At 39.4% G+C, this 19,182-nt stretch overlaps 1 protein-coding gene across 6 annotated transcripts in view; it reads right to left on the minus strand.

Moving 5' to 3' along the window:
* Positions 1-9,465: 9,465 nt before the first annotated feature.
* UBR2 (ubiquitin protein ligase E3 component n-recognin 2) overlaps positions 9,466-19,182 on the minus strand; it is a 63,674-nt gene continuing 53,957 nt past the window's right edge. For all 6 annotated transcript variants that reach the window (XM_054398178.1, XM_054398204.1, XM_054398221.1 and 3 more), the window contains 8 exons: positions 18,657-18,747; positions 16,678-16,808; positions 15,121-15,229; positions 14,763-14,819; positions 13,234-13,311; positions 12,784-12,954; positions 11,954-12,055; positions 9,466-11,210 (listed from right to left, as the gene is read on the minus strand). In XM_054398178.1, coding sequence (XP_054254153.1) covers positions 11,069-11,210; positions 11,954-12,055; positions 12,784-12,954; positions 13,234-13,311; positions 14,763-14,819; positions 15,121-15,229; positions 16,678-16,808; positions 18,657-18,747 — 881 coding nt within the window. In that variant the 3' untranslated portion in view covers positions 9,466-11,068. The remainder of the gene's footprint in view (positions 11,211-11,953; positions 12,056-12,783; positions 12,955-13,233; positions 13,312-14,762; positions 14,820-15,120; positions 15,230-16,677; positions 16,809-18,656; positions 18,748-19,182) is intronic.

The raw sequence follows: 19,182 nt of genomic DNA on the forward strand, positions 1-19,182 counted from the left end.
ATTCTGGCATAGAGCTCAGCTTTGTGGGCTCTCCACTGTGCACACAAGCTCTGCAGCACCCTACCTTGGAGAGCACACCTTTGTTTTGCAGCCTTCCCCTCACATGCACTGCTGGAAGAAAGGCTGAGCAGTATTCCCACCTCCCATCCCACCAGCCTCTTCCAAAGAAGCACAACAGAATAAGTCTTGCCTGATTAGCTTGTGTTTACTAAAAACACAGTGCATTAAAATTAGTCAGTTACATTCAGTATGAGGTGTATTTCCTCACTGAGAACTGTTTGTTCTCAAAGACATTTTTCCCAGAGCAAAGGGTGGTATGGGAATCAAAGGTACCAGGCAAACTCCACAAAAGGAGGACCAAAGGGCAGGTCTGCAGTTTGTGATCTGAAGGCACACCACCTCATCAGGCAACCAAGCCTCCACACATTTTTACATCATGTTCCCAGGAAAAAGAGTCAAGTATCACAAATCCTCCCCTTTACTCTGCTTTTGTGAGACCCCACCTTGAATACTGCATCCAGTTCTGGTGTCCCCATCACAAGAAGGACACACAGCTGTTGGAGTGAGTCCAGAAGAGGGCCACAAAGATGATCCAAGGGCTGGAACACGTCTCCTATGAGGATAGGCTGAGGGAGCCAGGGTTATTCAGCCTAGAGAAGACTGTGGTGAACCTACAAGAAGGCTGGAGAGGGACTTTTCATATGGGTGTCTAGCAATAGGACAAGGGGGAGTGGTTTTAAGCTGAGGGAGAGTAGGTTTAGACTGGATCTCAGGAAGCAGTTCTTCAGTGTGAGGGTAGTAAGACTCCAGGGAATCTCCTCCCTGGGGATGTTCAGGGCCAGGTTGGATGAGGCCTTGAGCAGCTGAGTGTAGATGAGGCATCCCTGCCCATAGCAGGGAGGTTGGAGTATGATCTCTAAGGTCTCTTTCAACCTAAGCTATTATATGATTCTATGAAATCAGAAATACAGACACAGGCATGGGAAACCTGGTAAGGCATGACTGCAGCTGGAGAAGTGATGAAAAGAGATAAAGCAGTGAGTCTGAGACACAGTTGCCCAGACTGACAGTCTTAGTAAGAGGGTGAACATTAAGTTTAATTCTTAAAAAACAAACATGAAGTTTAATTCATGAAATACACACACCATAGAACTCTTTGAAATACACAATGATACAGAATTGAACAGCAGTATCAAAACACTGCCATCCTTCTGAGCTGTGCACCTCTCCAGTTGGAGACACACTGAGTCTACTTTCCAGGCAGCAACACCAGTAAATACAAACTGGAAGGAGATCACTTTCTGTATTTATCTGTTCCATGACACATAGTGCCCAGCTGCAAAGCTTTCCTTTTGAAAATTGCTTTTTCCCTTCCCAGCTGCCCACATAGCATGGCTCTTCCTCAGGCTTTTGCAAATAGGTGTGAGTTTTTCCCATTTACACACGTGCTTGTTCCAACACAAATAACAGAGTGGAGTTAGAGGTGAAAACAACAGGTAAAAAATACAAACAATGACAAGGTGAATTCACGAGTTCATATGAATGAATCTTTCATTGATTGTTTAAATTAAACAAGAACAGAAATAACATGGATTCCATAATGATGCTGTAGGCATATTTGAAGTGAGCTATACAGCATTTCTTGTTTTCACCTGGAAGTTTAAATGTAATTAGGAACTAAAATTTAAGCTTATTCTCTACTTGTCTTGTTTTTAAGAGTACTTCAAATTGTTATGCCCAGATTTCAAAGAACTACTCTGCAGGATGTCCTCAACACCAGTGAGACAAATGACTTTCTGCTCCCTTCCTCTTTGCAAGCTGGTGCTCAACCAGGAGTGCTGCTCATGCAGGTGTGTGTTCCCAGTCCCATACCCTCCTCAGATATTTCACCACTAGGTCTGTCACTGGTGAAGACTTAGAAGTGGATCCTGAAGCTCTGAGAGCAGGAAACAACCCCACCCCCCTTTCACTACAAGTCCCTACTGTTGCAGCCCTGGGAAACCATGCACACCTCACCAGCCATTCCCTGGGTAGGGCTTCCCACCCTAAGCTTATGCTCCAATGCAATGAAGCAACCACATGGTTTCTTGATGATGTATATGGACATGACACCTTTCAATTCCTGCATAACTTTTACTCCACATTTGCCCAACAATTTGAATTGCTACTCACACTGAAATGTTTTATTTAAATATTTCACATATATTGATTTTAACAGCAGTTACTCCCAGTTGAACACTGGGTGCTTCAAGTGCCACACATGTTGCTATCCCATAGCATTTACCCCTCCATTACAACAAAACAAGTAAAATAAAAAAACTCAAACCAATCAAACCCTCAAAATTCCTTATTTTAATCTCCATCCTGTTGAAACTGGCAGTAGAGACAGCAGAAGCTTAAAGTCTACACTGTGAGGTAGTACACAGAAAAAGAAAATATAACACAAGGTACTTGGTTTCAGAGCTCACACCATGTTCTGAGCACTTTATGGATTACCAATGCTTGACATGGAAAGATTTATAATGCACAGATGGGATGCCTGACTGGTTCAGTAGCATTAAATTGATGCCAAACAATTATGCAGATTTTTTTTCCCCTTCAGTGTACTTTGTGCCAAATTGTACATTAATTCCAAAAGTCTATGCCACAATCATTGCAAGAAAATGGAGGTTCCTTGGAGCTGTCTTTATGGGGAGCAAGTATTACCTCTCTAATGTAGGTGTATCTGATTAGAAGACACCTGTGAATTACATCAGTGAACATACTGCAGATCTTGTTTCCTTCATTATTTTTACATAATGTTTTCTCTCATTTATTAATACTCTTTAGCACTCTCCATATTTAAAGTACTGCAAGTACAGAAATATGTGCCATATATTATTCCTCAAACGTGGCTGATTTCAAATCAACACCTTGGTTTTACAAGGCACTAAAACATCCTGCAATGGCCTGCACAGATGCCATCTACTAACCTGAGCACATCTGTCCCACTCTGCCCAGGACTGACTGGCCAGTCTGCCTTTACTTCCAGGATCCTACACAAGGGACACACTGGAAAACTTACCACCTCCAAGCTCATGCTGTCTGGAAAGGGACTGAAAATAATCACAAACTGATGAAAAAGTAACATTTAATCACTGCTGTCAAGGAGATGAGGATCAGTACTCACCTTTTCTTGACTCCTACACCATGCACACTGTGAAAGGCCCCTCCTCTTTTTTTTTTTTTCTCCAAAAGTGTTTGACAAATCTCTATATCAAGAACAAAGACATACGTTTTGGCATCTAATATTTGCATGCCAGAAGAGAGGGAATACGGCAGAACAGAGGGGAAAAAATAGAGGGTAAAAATGCAGTAGCCTCCAGATAAGAATGTGCAAAGCAGTTTTTATACTAGGTACAAAGATTTGTATAAGAAATATTAAAGCTGCTGTCAATGAAGCATGAATAGAAATGTACACGTATGAAACAGCAGAAGACACAAGTGAGCAAGCCTCTGAAGAGCAACATGTATGGATAAACAGACATCTGAATGACAGAAAGAAAGTGGGTAGATGCTGAGAAACGTGTTGTTTAAACTCAGCCCAAGAAACTTGAGCTCCAAATGGCCACAATACAGTTGACTTCTCTGAAGCAGACCAGTACTTTGGTAAGAAGAAGGAGAAAACAAGGTTACAGCATGTTGCTTGTGCCATTCCTCTTTGTACCATTATAGTGACAAGGCACCCCAAAGCAAGAAAACAGGCAGCTGTCCTGATTTGAGTTTCCAGGGCAAAAACCCACAGGACAGAATGTAGGTTACTCACCTCTCTCCCTCCCTCTCCCCCAGTAGGGAAAAGATAGGCAGGGGAAGGTGAAAGAGATGAACAAAAAGACTTGCACAGAACTGGAAGCTAAGAAAGCAATTTTAACAAAAACAAACAAACAAACAAACAAACAAAAAAAAAACAACCAACCACCACTGAAGTAGAAGGTATTAAGGGACAAGGGATGTACAGAGGTATCAGGAAAAGGAATAGATACAGATATACACAAAACCAGATCAGCAGTGGATTAGGCCCAACCACATGGCAAACAGCTCCCAGCCAGCAAAACCTCCCCAACAGGCAGGAAAGCAAAAGCAAGAGAGCTTGCCAATGTTCCAGCCCCTTAAATAGAAGGTAGGTAGGAAAGGGAAGGGAATAACATGATCCGGTGCCTTTCCCTGGGTCGGGTTTTCCACCCACCAGGACTGAGTTCCACCTTAGAGGCCAGCAGTTAACCCTTAAGCCACAACAGCAACCTTATTTAAGATGTATGAAAGGTGAAGCAGGATATGGAGGCAAATTATGGCACCACAGTTACTGCTGAATCCCAGTGGGTATAAAGGACCTTTCCAAAAACCAGCTTGCCATCACCAACCAAGTGGCATGTAAGGAGGACCCAGCAGCCATTGCTTTTGTCCTCTGCAGAACATAGTGCTGGCCAGACCACTTGGACCCTTGTACCTTTGTGGCTGTGGGTGTAAATGTGCAGGTGGACACTGAACTCAAGCTGAAGCAAGACGATGCTTCACAGAATCACATACAGCATAACAGCATGGCTTGAGTCAGAAGGGACCTTAAAGACCACCTGGGTTCCAATCCCCTTGCCATGTGCAGGGACACTTCCTATTAATCCAGGCTCATCCAGCCTGGTCTTAAACACTTCCAGTGACAAGGCATCCACAATTTCTCTGGGCAACCTGTTACAGTGTCTCACCACCCTCACAGTAAAGAGCTTCTTCCTAATGTCTAATCTAAATCCACCCTGCTCTAGTTTAAAACCATTCCCCCTTGTCTTGTCACCATAAGCCCTTATATATTATAAGTCCATCTCCATCTATCTGTAGCCTCCTTCAGGTACTACAATGTCTCCCCAGAGCCTTCTCTCCTCCAGGATGATAGACCCCTCTCCTTCAGCCTGTCCTTGTAGGAGAGGTGCTCCAGCCTTCTGATCATCTTTGCAGTCCTCCTCTGGACCCTCTCCAACAGATCTAGGTCATGTTTCAGTACAAAGCTTCCACCTATCACCATAAATACTCAGCTACTTCTCTGGGCCAGTAGGCAACAGGATGTTCCTGTTCAATAGAATGGAGGGGTCCTTAAATGATCAGAGGGGTAAAACACATGCTCAGCAGTGGGATTCACAGGGCCCCGCTTTATAAAACTGAACTATTTCACTGTAGTTTGTTCATGTATTAGCCTGTTACATGTTTAACAAAATACATACCCATTAATACAAGGTAAAACAAACAAAAAACCAACAGAAAAATCCGTATTAGCTCAGTACAGATGCATGAAAGTTACACTTGAATTAGCCAGTAAGACAAAACTGCCTCTCCCCAAGCAGAACCAGGAATCACACTTTGATCCTTGCTAGCCTCAGAATAAAATAGATAATAATAAAAGCCTTTCTCCTTCTTACTGGAAAAAGCTGCCTTACAGTTTAAAAGCACAGCTCTGCAAGACTTTCAGTCAGGCCTTGATGGGCTTTCCAGTGGATGACCATTCAGAGACTGGTCTAGGGGCAAGCACCAGCCTAGGATCAAGAACCAGTCAAGCCTAAGATCTCCAACCACCCACCTGATGGGGAGTTTTTCACCATCCCAACAGTTCAAAGTTCCATGATAGCAAGTGCCCAAACTGCATGGGCACTGCTGGTTGGCAGCAAGCAGAGGCAAAGTGGCTCCAGTTCCTGGGCATGCCTCCTTACTTGAGCCAGTTTCAGCATGTGTATGCCGGGGATGTAGAGATGTGGGTCTGTACTGGTTTGAGGCCAGCCAGAACATCTCTTGCCCCGAAAGGGACAAAAGAATGACACACGCAAACGGATTGGAGAGTGATGGAAAAAGTTAAAATGGAAAAACGAATTGGTGAAGCTACAGAAAACTACAAACTACAAAGCATAGTGGAAAAGAACATCCTAAAGCATACAGAATCCCCTCACAGGATTCCCAAAAGCTTCCCAGTCCTCCCTTCCTCCCACCTGAGGGTCTACCCAACCCCTCAGGGCTCTTCCTTCCCCCCCCTCCTACTGCTAGGCAAGTCTCAGGCTGGCCAGGTCCGAGACTGCCTCCCCCTCCATTCTCCTCCTGGCATTAGGCCTAGTCAGGCCTAAGAGGCCTTGAGGATACTCCCCTGGCATTACCTGATAAGAGAGGACATCTCCCATGGGAGCAGAGGGAAGAAAGAGGAAGAGAATGACTCTGCAGATGGCCTTATAGGGCGCAGGATTTATGGGTAGAAATACGCCATTTCCTGTGTCCACCCCTCTGGGTGGGCACCCAGGACACCAGAGGTGTATCTCATGTAGCAGTGGCAGGGGGCACCCAGCCTAAACTGCCACAGGGTCACAGGCTCCCTGATGGTCATCACTCCTTGAGCACCCAGAAGCATTCCTGCAGAAGGCAAGCCTTGATAATAACTGAATCCAGTTGTGTTCCCACAAAATCTCCAGCCTTCTCTATGCAGGATGAAATGGGACTCTGGAATCTTCAGCATAAGGAGCTGAGGAAGTGAACAGCTAATGACAGAGAACTGGATGCCTTCCTTAGAAAATTTTCTTTTATTGCCAGTTATGACCCTACTCTCATCAAGATGCAACATCAGATACATAGTGGTCCTGGCTCCTCAAAAACAGAGCAGGGTGCACTATGAAAATATGAAGATCAGAAAACCCATAGAAGCCCCCAAAAGATCAACCAAAATTGTTCTTGCTCTTTTATCTCTCTGTCCTGGTCATGCACAAGATGATTCAACTCTTCTAGTTTAAAGGCCTGTTTCCCTTTTGCTTCTTTATAAACAAAAGCTGCTGTAAAACCACTTTCCCTGTACAATGGTGTCCTACTTTAGAAAACACTCTTACAAGTAGTCTGGGGAGACGTAGACTAGATAGATTGTAAAGTGGACAGAAATGTGGATGGATTTTCAGGCTCAGAGGGCAGCAACGAACAATTGGAAATGGACCAGCTACAAGCGACATTCCCCAGGAGGCTGACATTCAAGCCAAAACTATTTAATACTGTCATATTTAACTGATATAATCAATCTCAACAATGAAATGAAAACATGGAGCAAATATGTGGTAGTTTAAGGCTATGCCTTTAAAATTTTTCACAAATCTTGAGCAGAAAGTAGTAAAAATGTAAATAAATCACTATTGGGTATAAAAAGGAAAATGACTACTCCAAACAATTCCATTGGAGTGATATCTCCCATAAGATTTGGTTCCCAAAACAAACCCTAGTTCTGTTCTGTTCTTCTCTTCTTGCTTCTTCCCTGGGGATATAATAACCAGCTTATTGACCTTGGCTGCATCACTTTTATTTTTAGCTAAGTCTAACATATCTCTGCTTCTTTCTCTCTTCCCTTTGTACAGGGGGGTCAGGGAGGGGGAGGCAGGGAAGCAGCTTCCGTAGTCTTTGACCAGAGGGGTTCTTGTGCTGTTTTGTTAATTGTAAACACCTGTAAATATTGTAAATACTCTATATTTGTACATATTCATTGCATTTCATTGTAGATTGTAGTTTGGCTTGTAAATACTCCATTTGCTTCCAAACTGAGCTAGTCTGGTAAAGTTAATGTTGGGGGTGAATTTTCAACCCACCACACAATACTTCTCAACAAAGATGAAACAAACAGAAGGGTTCAAAGGACAGTCCAGAGGCAAATTGCTTTACTCAGGACTCTACTGTGAAGAGATCTAAGATGCAACTTTTGTGCAGTTTAATTTTCCAGATAGGAAAACAGCTGGGATTTTGTGCTGAAGGTATCTGTACAGTAGGTCAAGCACCCAACTTCTCCTCTACATATTCAGCTCAAGAAAATCATCACAACATTGGAGTTTCTAAACAAAACACTGAAATAAATTAGCATAAAATAAAATGCACTTGAGACACCAGGGCTGGAATGCAAGAGCTGGTAGGGCTTTATATCAAATGTAAAAGCACAGAAAAGGGTCTGTGTAGCTGCAGATGCAATGTCCACTGTCTATTTAACTGCACTGTGCAGTAACATATTGAACCCTTCAGTCCAGGTTGTTCCCACTGCTAGAATGGAAAATGAAGCCCAAATTTACTTTTAGGCATCAGCATGAAGACTAGTTGGTGGGACATAGAAGGAAGTTATAAGGGATTGGGGAAGAGCTGAAGACATAAAAAGGTTCAGAATGCATGAGCACTTCACCTCAGCCAGCAATAACAATAACATTACAGATTAAGTACTTGGACAGCTGTGGGGAGCACTGGCTTCTTGGCACAAGTCAGAAGGCATCAGGTGTTACCTTGTTTACGTACTTTACTAGAGTAAGAAAGTGCCTACTATGGCAAATTCTGGGGAGTACAAAGTGTTACTCTGAAGAACAGAATGGAAAAAAAATTACCTACGGGAACCTCAAGCCTCATGTCTTTATAAAATGCAATTTGCAATCCTTTAAATAGACTATTAGACTTTTTGGTGAAGGTCAGAAAAGGTTTAGCCGACTGAAGCAAATGACACTAATAATATAATCATCTTACATTTATAGCCGGGGAACTGCAGATGTTGCACATCCAAGTATTTCTGTTAGCTTGTGATTAACAAGGTGACACATTAGAAGGAACAAGCTCAGCAAAAATCTGAAACCAACATTTAAAAACTACTTATTGAAAGTTAACACCCAAAGCATTTACTGGATGCTTCCAGCTTTGTTTTGTATTGTGTTATGATGGTTTCTGGTTTGGGGATTGTGTGTTGGGATTTTTTTGGTATTTGTTTTTTGGTTGGTTGGTTGTGTTCTTGTTGTTTGTTTTGTTTGATTTTGTTTGTTTTTTTCTCCCTCCAAACACATAATACATTCTAGATTGTCTACATAATCCATAAATATTAAAGTTATAGCCAACTTTTTACAGATATTCTTCCCCTGATATTGAAACTGTGTTATATATAACTATTTCCACATTAATAAATACATGCAAAACAAATCAGAAGATAGAAGTCTTGAGTAAAGAATTACTGAATTGCAAAAATATGATAAATTGTGTACTTAGCAATTATTTGTGGTCATAAATTTACCAACCTATTCAACCTTGCATCTTCTGACTCTGATCCTGGAGGGAAAAAATCCTTCTTGCTGTCAATATTTTGCTTTGCACAGAGAAATCTGTCAGTATGACTAATTATCTTTAATATTATGCTTATAGGAAAAGAGTTCTTTGATGTAGTTACACATCATTTGTGTGTATATGGCGCACAGCTTAAGCAAGACTCACTGAAAAGGAACAGTAATGTCACCAAAAAAGTGTGATTTCTAAGTATCACACAAAGAAAATTGTTTCTGTATCAACCAGCTTAAGTAGGGAATGGCAGCAATGAAGTATTAATATAATTTTTTCCTGCAACTTTCTTGCATGACTCTCAGTAGAGAGTCAGCAATATGAAAATGATTCAGTCTGACAGGTAATAGAGACAAGAGTAGTCTGTACTGTTTTTAAGAAAAGGAAATCAACATTAGCCAAGTTTCTTTATTTCATACTTCACATCTTCACTCAATACTGTTACTGAATGTTTGAAAAATTGTCCTGTACACCATGAATATACAAAATTATCTGAAGCATTAAATCTGTAAAAATAGAAACAATTAGGTCAGTGTAACTGAAGACATGGCTGACAGTGAAGTGAAGGGATTGCTTATCTGGGCTGAAAATGTAGTCAGAAAGAGATTTAACTAGAAGAACCACAGATTATTAAGGAAACAGAATATATAAATTAGGATGTTACTAATTTGTCGGAAGATAGGAGAGATAAAGGTAATGGATTTTATTTTAAATCAGTAAGCATAATGTCACTTTTTAGAGACACCTTGGTGGTCTAATTACATACAACTAGAAAATTCATTGCCTTTAGGCACCCTCATATCAAGTGCAAATCTGCGCAGTTACAGAATATATTTATAAAATATACTATATGCAAACATTTTTACAGAGCTTTAATTCAAGCCAGAAAGTAAATATACTCAATGAGACAACAGAAAAAAAAAAAGAAAAAAAAACAACTAAAAGAATCACTGCAAAAATATGTGACTATGGCCCTTCAAAGCCAGAGGAAACCACTCAGTTCGTCTGCAACAAAAAGGAGATGGGATTTGCACCTTTAAAGTTGACCGTTAGAAATGAAGAAAATATCCTCTGTGCTTCTGCAAATGAACACAAAATTTAGCTTTCATGACATCTCACTTATTGTCATTATCTTAAAATATCTTCTAAAGCACAACGTCAACCCTTGAATACTAATAACCAGTCATGTAATTGAAAGTGAAAGGATTTCCCAGCTAAATTCAAATTACAAACTACATAATTCTAAGGAGTGCAATGCTCTGGAAAAAGCTTTAAATTAAATTCTTTTACTTGTAAAGCTAGTGTTAGGTTTTTTTGTTAAAAAACAACTGAAAGCAAGAACGCTGCCAGAGTACAAATGACAGAATCATTTTAGGTAACACCAAGTGAAAGAGTGAATTATCCACCGATGCACAGAAACATCCATTTGCTACATTATTTGCTTCCTTACTTCATTCCTTTGCATGTACACACAGCTTAAGTATTAAAATGCGGAATAATAAATAAAACGGCTCAGATTACTAGCAAGGGGTGAAACACAATCCAGAATTGTGCTCTATCTAGTTTCTGTTTCAGCAGTCTTTTTTCTCTTACAGTTTTAAGAAAAATCATAGTCAGACTTCCAAAAAGAGTCATTTTTTTTTATCAGTTTTGTCAGAAACTCAAGGTCATTTGCTCAGGTTTATAACACAAGACATTTATGTGAAGGAAGCACAGTGCAAATTATATGACTAATAAAACTTGCCTACATAGAAAGAAGTTTACTTGATTAATGTTAAGTGGTATCTTCATGAAATATATTGTAAAACAAAGTTTAAATAATAGGACTGGGTTTGTGTTTTATTGTTGGTGTTTGCTTGTTTTCTCCTCAGCTTTTTTTTTTTTCTAATCCCTCCTTTGAAAATCTTACTGAGTTACAAAAATCTTTAATAAAGTTCCAGTCTTCAGTAGAGAACCATTATAAATGCTGCCAATCAATGCCAACTAGTGTTTGATTTGCTTCTTGTGCATGTCCAATTTCCTCTGTGATACTGTGCTGCTGCCAGAGTTTTTGAATCTTTTTAAATCGTTCTCTGCACAGATGTAAGGGATTCCCACGTCTGAAAAGATGATAACAACTTATCAGAAATTATAAAATATTGCAGCTAAGCAGAAACACTCAAATGAAACATATGAAATATTAGATAACCCTTTAATGCTATTCTTCTTAGAACAAATCAACAGGTATCTGGAATAGTAAACTGGAGTGCTACTTTGTCTGGCCTCCTGCGCTTACTGTTCAACAGCACTGATCCAGCCGTTGGGAATCTCATGCACAGACATCTAAACTCGGGTTGTCAGCAATCCTTCCATGCTGACCTAGTTCATATTCTAAGATTGTGACCAGTTTCAGAAGGAGCAAGCATTAACAGATACAGAAGCACTATCAGGTCCCCAAACTGTCTCTGGTTCCAATGAGAGTAAGAGATGAGATAAAGAACTACCACATTTAATCAAATTATCTCATACCATTTTCACTTGCTATTAAAGTAACACAGATTCTACAAATAAGTGTTCTACATACAAATAACACTTTCAGTCTTAGTTTCCAAGGAACTTCATAGATGCTAAAATGATTTAAGTTTTCACACCTCAAGACAACTGTTTATAACCTGGAGAAGTTCTTCCATTGAATATTTTTAACCTAAAAACACATACTAGCATTAAGACGTGTGTAGGTACCAGATCCACTGGCAGGATCAAAATATAGTATTATGTATAAATGTGACAGAAAATGTATTGTATAAACCAGACAGCTTTAGAATTTTTCTCTCTTTACAATATGTGTATTTTAAATATTTACCTGAGTCCCTGGTCAGTCTCTCCATAGTCATCGAGATAAGGAGGAGGATAAAAGCAGCCCTTTGTTTTTCCAGCTAAAAATAACACCTGGCATTCTCGTACTCTACAAAGAAATGCAGAGGAGATTTTAGGCATTGATTTTTAGGTAAATAGTTTCTCCTATTTTCATAGGCACTGCTTTCCCAATTCCCACCTACTTCCATTTTGTATAATCTACATGTGTAGGTTTTCAAAAGGCACTTTTGGTGGGGTTTTTTGGTTGGATTTTAGTTGTTTGTTCGGGTGTTCTTATTTTGGTTTGATTTTTGGATTTTTGTTTGTTTTAACTAAAGATCTTACTCTCTTTCTGTTACAAATCCTTGGTGGGAGTTAAAAACAATGTAGTTTCATGTCATATTATTTGCAGTCTGTGTAAAATACCAGATGTAGTCATAGCAAGAAAATAAAATCTTTGCCAAAGCCAAAAACAGACATACAACCTTTCCTTGTATGCTGGAAGACAACTAGGTTGTTATGTTTTCAACAGTAAAGAAGCAATCAAGGTTTTACCTTCATTGTTTTGGAATATTTGAATGCAATAAATGTAGAGAGAATAAATTAACTTTTGAAATTCAAATTCCTTTGATACTTTATCTTAAAGGAAAAACAGTCTCTGAACCTTATACTAAAGTATAAGGAAGATGAATACACTCTAGTTTTTAGGAAACCCTGTTATTAATAAATCACTGCCTTTAAAAACCACTTCTGCAATCTCATATATAGAACTACTCATTTCATGTGTACACACACCATCCAACCTAGCAACCTAAGTAGCGTTATTAATTTCCTTACCTGAGGAATATGCCTACTCCAGAACCACAAGTGTATGTATGTGCAGTACAGGCTCCAACATCTTCTCCTTCTAATTCAGTTTGACAACAGTAACTCTGAGAACAGAGCATGGTCCCACACACAAGGCACAACGTTGGGGCTCTGCTTTTATCACCACCTGATTTCGGACACCTTTTGTTAAGAAAAAAAATAAATTCATATGTATTACCTCCAATGGTAAAAAGACTGAAAGCACTTTTGAAGATTTACACAGTTAACAGTTATAAAACCTTACAATTTACGTTTCACTGAAATACATGGCAGGTTTGCTGGAAGAGATGACAATTAACACGTGCCATTAACTTTATGATTCTATAAACCACTTAGAGGCTTTCTGTGTTAGAGGTTTCCTAGTTAATCAAAAGGGGCAGAAGACTTTAGTGGTCCTTGCTATAAATGCATAAAACTTACGAGAAATTGGATGCTTGGTTAATGAGGCAGCTGTAGTCATCTGGAAGGTCTATTAATTTGTTGGATTCTCGTGCATAGCTAGAATAAAACAGTAAAATTAACCACTGGTATTTCACTGAGTAGTACATAATGTGTTCAAACTTATTCATGTTTTCCTGACTCATCTAAACAGCATTTGTGAGAAATTATTTTTCTTTGCAATTCAGAGAGCAAAACAGTAGCACATAAAAAAAAGGAACCCACATCTTTCAACTAGATCACCTCCAGTTTTCTTAGCCATATTTTTTATGAATTTGAGAAAACACACAGGCAGAAAGTCATAAAAATGCACGTCATGTGGGCATCTTTAGCAAAATCTCATGATGAGGTCACCACAGGTTTAACTGACTATTTGTTCTGCTTCTTTAACAGTTTTCTTTGTGTTTTCCTTTTGTCACTAGTATTGAACTGGAAAACAGCCTGACTCTTAAGTTCAGAGAACTTGTATCCTGAAGAGAATTAAATATTCATGCAATGAAAAAGACTTATTTAATATTTCTACCTTTAGAAATAATAAATGGTTAAAAGTTGTTTGGTTTTGCAGTGTTTTGTTGGTTTGAGGTTTTTTTTGCAGATGCTATACACTACATTTTCATAAACTTCAACTAGGAGTAATGAAGATTAGATCGTGACAATGTAAACAGAGGTTTTTAACAGAAGCAACATAGAGGAACATGCTGAGAGAAAACAAAACCAAAAAAATCATTGTTGATTTAGACAATCTTGGGAAGAGCAGTTAAGAATCAGCAAAAAGAACATACTCTAAAAAATTCCAATAATCACCCATAACAGGAAATCAATGATGCAGCTGGAGTAGTCCTATTGTGTAAGAAATTCTGTTAATAGCCTGGTGTTATTTGTGTTTGTCACCTAGTCTTACTGTATGTACAATATTGCAACATGGATTTTATGTATTTCAGCGCAAGAGCAAGGATATATTTAATGACAGCACTTTGAACCTCATACTCAATTATTTGGATAATTTATAACCACTATTTTTACTCAGACTTCACAAAGGAAAACACTTCAAATGCTTTTCTATGTACACTAAGTATTAAATGTGTTCTAGATTTAAAATAATTGCTTATTAAGTAGAAATGCATGAAGAGACTTCTTTAAAAAGTCAATTTAAAAAGCTCTTCAGTGCTTGGTATTTTTAAACAAAGGTTACATATATGTATGTCTTTTAGAGCTGCATGTCTTCCTAATCAGAAGGTATAAATCCACTATAGGAAATATGAGAAGAAATATTATGGCTTCTGATTACTGCACATCCATCTGAATGAGACTGTAGTATTTCATCTTGAACTTAAAATCTACAAATTTAAGCAAAATCTCACTTTTCTTACAAAAATCCCCCAAATCCCCTTTGCTTAACACTTAATATATTTGTCATTCAATAAAGCAGAACTGATAATTATAAGCACCCTTTAAGAAAACTGCAACATTAAAGTTGATCCCATTTTGGCTTAGAATTTTTCCATGTTTACCTGATAGCATGCCTCTTGCCTTCCAGATATCTTTTTACTTCCTTGTTACTGCACCACCTACAAACAAAAACAAAAAACAAAACAAACAAAGCAACAACAAAAAAACCCAAAACAAAACCAACAAGCTTTTAACTTCAATGTATGATAATTCCCATAAACAAATAGCAAAAAATCCACAATATATCTATTCAATAACCTCTACAACCAAAATTATTTCTTTCCAAAACACTTTTTTTACAATGCTTTTCAAAGTCTACAATTCAATACGATATATATGTACTCCTGGGAAAACACTTGCATTAATCTCTAATGCAGGATTCTTTATTGTATTTAAAATAAGCATGAAAACATGACTTACCTTTCTATTAATGTGTTCATAACCTCACTATTTTCTTGAAAAAGGCAAGTGAGGTTGTTTGGCAAGGAAAGGTAGCTACATAAGTGTTCAAACTGGTTTGTTCCATTTACTGTAAAAACAAACAAGGTATAATTTTCAAGGTTATGTATTTTTTTTAAATTACATTATCTACAATAAATGAAATACAGCTTTAAATAATGGGACATCTATCCTTTCTTAAAAGCAATGCAACAAATCCTGTATTCACTCAGACTCAGAAATGCAGAAACTGAGAATGCCTACAATGCCAGTCTCTGCCAGACCACCAAATCCATACGAGTCTATTGGTTTGACTCCCTGGGCCTCTGCCTTCCCAGCTTTCAAGACCAAGTGTACCATACCTCTTCCACAGCACAGCCTCTTTAGCTCCCGAATAAAGGAGCAAGGAGAACTACAATAAAAACTGTGCTCACTTCCTTCTCATGTCCAAGTGATTCCTGTTTCACAACAGCCACTAAAAGACGAGAGAAAAGCAATACAGGCCAGTTGTGGGGTAAGTGGGTCCTGGGGCAGGGAGTGGGAAGGGAAAGCAAAATATCCAATGCCATGGCCATCATCAGGATATCCCTCAGTAGCAGGGACCTGCAGGGCCATCCAAACACCTAAGACTTAAGGACTGTTTAAAAAAAAAAAAAAAAAAAAAAAAAAAAAAAGTGAAGCAACAGCTTCCTTCTTCCATCTCCTACAACCAGCTCTCTAAAGGCCCATAGATCTACTGTCCGAAAGTACATCTGCACTTTGTACCTCATCTTTAGAGTATCTGTAACAAAGAACTCAAGTGGTCACTACTACTCATCTAGACTGTGAACTTGAAAAACCTTGTTGAATAAAAATTGAAGTTCAGGAATAAAGTTTTTTTTTCCTTTTGGCCCAAACACTTTAAAAAAAAAAAATTAAACACAATTTGTCAAACAGCTGTGTGTTGTGGAAATATTGTACAACAAGTACCAATTCACAAAGATACCCATGACAAGAGACAACTGTTGTTCTTGTGTCAGCTCAGCACCAAGCATCAGACCTTGTTTTAAACGTGGGAATCCTGAATTGTGGACCTACTTATTATTAACATCTTCAGATTTACATTCTATCCCTACATCCACCATATGTGGAGGACAGAAAAGTATGTTATTAACATGGATTCTTTGGGGTGTAACATAGTTTGGGGTATTTACAGAAAGATATTAGTTATTACCAGATGCAAATTCATACAAAATCAATGCAAGCAAAAGCAGGTCTCAGTTGAAAATAATAAGTAACAAGATATTCAAAATTATCAAATTTTCACTTTGTAATAGAAACCCATAAATTTCTATTTTAAATAATTACCACAGCGTTTGCTTCTATATTAGAAATGCATTTTTAAACTGATTTTTTTTTCCTTTTTCATTATGCAGATATGATTCTGCAGCAGTTACATTTCATTCAATCAGCATCTTCAGAGAAGACAGTTTAAATGCAGTTTATTTTGTCCCTAAATGTTTGTCTCGAAAGGCTGATTTAATACAAAGCAGACAGTACCTTGCAATTCAGAGGGTGCTGGAACTCCATTTAAATAATGGAAAAACAAAGCAGAACATCTCAGGAAAGGCATGATTCCAGCTTTTAGATTCCTCCACAGGTGCCAGCCTGAGGAAATTTCTTTCAAGGCACTTAAGAGAACATAATAAAAAAGTTTTCTTTTATTTAATCATCCCAGTTTAAGACCTATATTTAGTAAGATTCTCCTGGAGGCACTACTAAGACAGAAGAATAGTGAAGAGGTGATTTGGTACAGTCAGCATGGGTTTACCAAGGGCAAATCCTGCCTGACAAACCTGGTGGCCTGCTATGACAAGGTCACAACATTAACAGATGAGGGGAGAGCAACTGATGTCATTTACCTGGACCTGAGCAAAGCCTTCGACACTGTCCCACACCACATCCTGGCCTCCAAACTGGTGACACATGGGTTTGATGGGTGGACCACAAGATGGATAAAGAACTGGCTTGATGGCCGCACCCAAAGAGTGGCTGTCAATGGCTCCATGTCCCAGTGGAGGCCAGTGACAAGTGGAGTCCCTCAGGGCTCAGTCCTGGGACCAGTCTTGTTCAACATCTTTGTCGGTGACATGGACAGTGGCATTGCATTGAGTGCACCTTCAGCAAGTTTGCTGATGACACCAAGCTGCGTGGTGCAGCAGACACCCTGGAGGGAAGGGATCCATCCAGAGGGACCTTGACAGGCTGGAGAGGTGGGCACAAGCCAACCTCCTCAGGTTCAACAAGACAAAGTTCAGGGTCCTGCATCTGGGTCAAGGCAATCCCAAGCACAAATACAGGCTGGGTAGTGACTGGCTGGAAAGCAGCCCTGAAGAAAGGGACTTGGGGGTGCTGGTGGACGAGAAGCTCAAGATGAGCTGTCAATGTGCACTTGCAGCCCAGAAAGCCAACCAGAGCCTGGGCTGCATCAGGAGAAGCGTGGCCAGCATGTCAAGGGAGGTGATTCTCCCCCTCTACTCAGCTCTGGTGAGACCCCACCTGAAGTACTGCGTCCAGTTCTGGAGCCCCTATTACAAGAGGGATATGGACATGCTGGAACGTGTCCAGAGAAGGGCCACCAGGATGATCAGAGGGCTGGAGCACCTCTCCTATGAGGAGAGACTGAAAGAGTTGGGGCTGTTCAGTCTGGAGAAGAGAAGGCTCCGAGGTGACCTTCTTGTGGCTTTCCACTATCTGAAGGGGGCCTACAAGAAAGCTGGGGAGGGACTTTTTAGGCTATCAGGTAGTGATAGGACTAGGGGGAATGGAATAAAGCTGGAAGTGGGGAGATTCAGGCTGGACATGAGGAAGAAGTTCTTCACCATGAGAGTGGTGAGAGCCTGGAATGGGTTGTCCAGGGAGGTGGTTGAGGCCCCATCCCTGGAGGTGTGTCAGGCCAGGCTGGATGAGGCTCTGGCCAGCCTGATCTAGTGTGAGGTGTCCCTGCCCATGGCAGGGGGGTTGGAACTAGATGATCCTTGTGGTCCCTTCCAACCCTGACTGATTCTATGTTTCTAAGTCTTCACTCATAATTCATATTAAATTACTTTAGTTGAAACAAGCATTATGGAAAGTGCTTATTTCAAAGCTAACTCCAAGAAAAACAACACAGATTCATAAAAATGTAATCAATTGAAACAGTAAATTAAGGGAAACTTTGCATAGACATTTCAGAACTTAAGAAGTTTTCTGTAATCAGACACTACCATTTCCAGATTCTACACATCTGCAAAGGGACTGGAAAAAACTGTTCCAGAACATAACCTTCATGAGCAGGTATCTTTATGAGCACAGAGCAATTTATAGGAACAGTTACTTGAAAACTCAGCCTAGAAGTAGTGGATAAAAACAAGATGTAAGAATTAAAGTTAGAAGTCTCATCTTTGACAGCACTAGTATACAGAACTCAGTCAGTAGTTACTGTTGAGTTTGAAAGGGATAAAGTATTATATAATTTTAGCAAAAGACTGCACTTTTACCTTCCTGTACACTGGCAAAGAAATTTATACAGTGTAAGCACAGCTACTTCCTCTTCAGTGTTAGCGTTTTCCTGATCCATGCCATTCTCTTCTGAAAAAGAAAGAAATAACCAAGGTACTTCATATGTATGTCATTACTCCATTTATACAGCAAAAACATAATTTTTCAAGTTTTGAGAAAAAAGCCAAAAGACCAAAACTAAGTGAAACATTCCACCATATGATGTATACAGTATGATGTACTGGAAAAAAAGCTTTCTGCTGCACATCTTATGTGGTAAGTATATGCTATTGTCAGCTCCAGAGATGTGTTGGTTTGTTTCGTTGGTTAGATCTCCTAATACACTTGAAGTTCTTGGCTTTTGGCATGTCACACCTCACCCAGTTCTTCTTGCCAGAAAATACACTGATTCTTTACTTTGCTAACTGCAGCTTATTCATCATGCAATGCCTAAGCCATATCCCTGCAATAAACACTTTCAGGCACTGCTACATTAGCTGGAAAGAGGCTCTGCTACATTACCTT

This window comes from Indicator indicator, chromosome 2 (genome assembly GCF_027791375.1).
Source record: "Indicator indicator isolate 239-I01 chromosome 2, UM_Iind_1.1, whole genome shotgun sequence".
Taxonomy (NCBI): Eukaryota; Metazoa; Chordata; class Aves; order Piciformes; family Indicatoridae; genus Indicator; species Indicator indicator.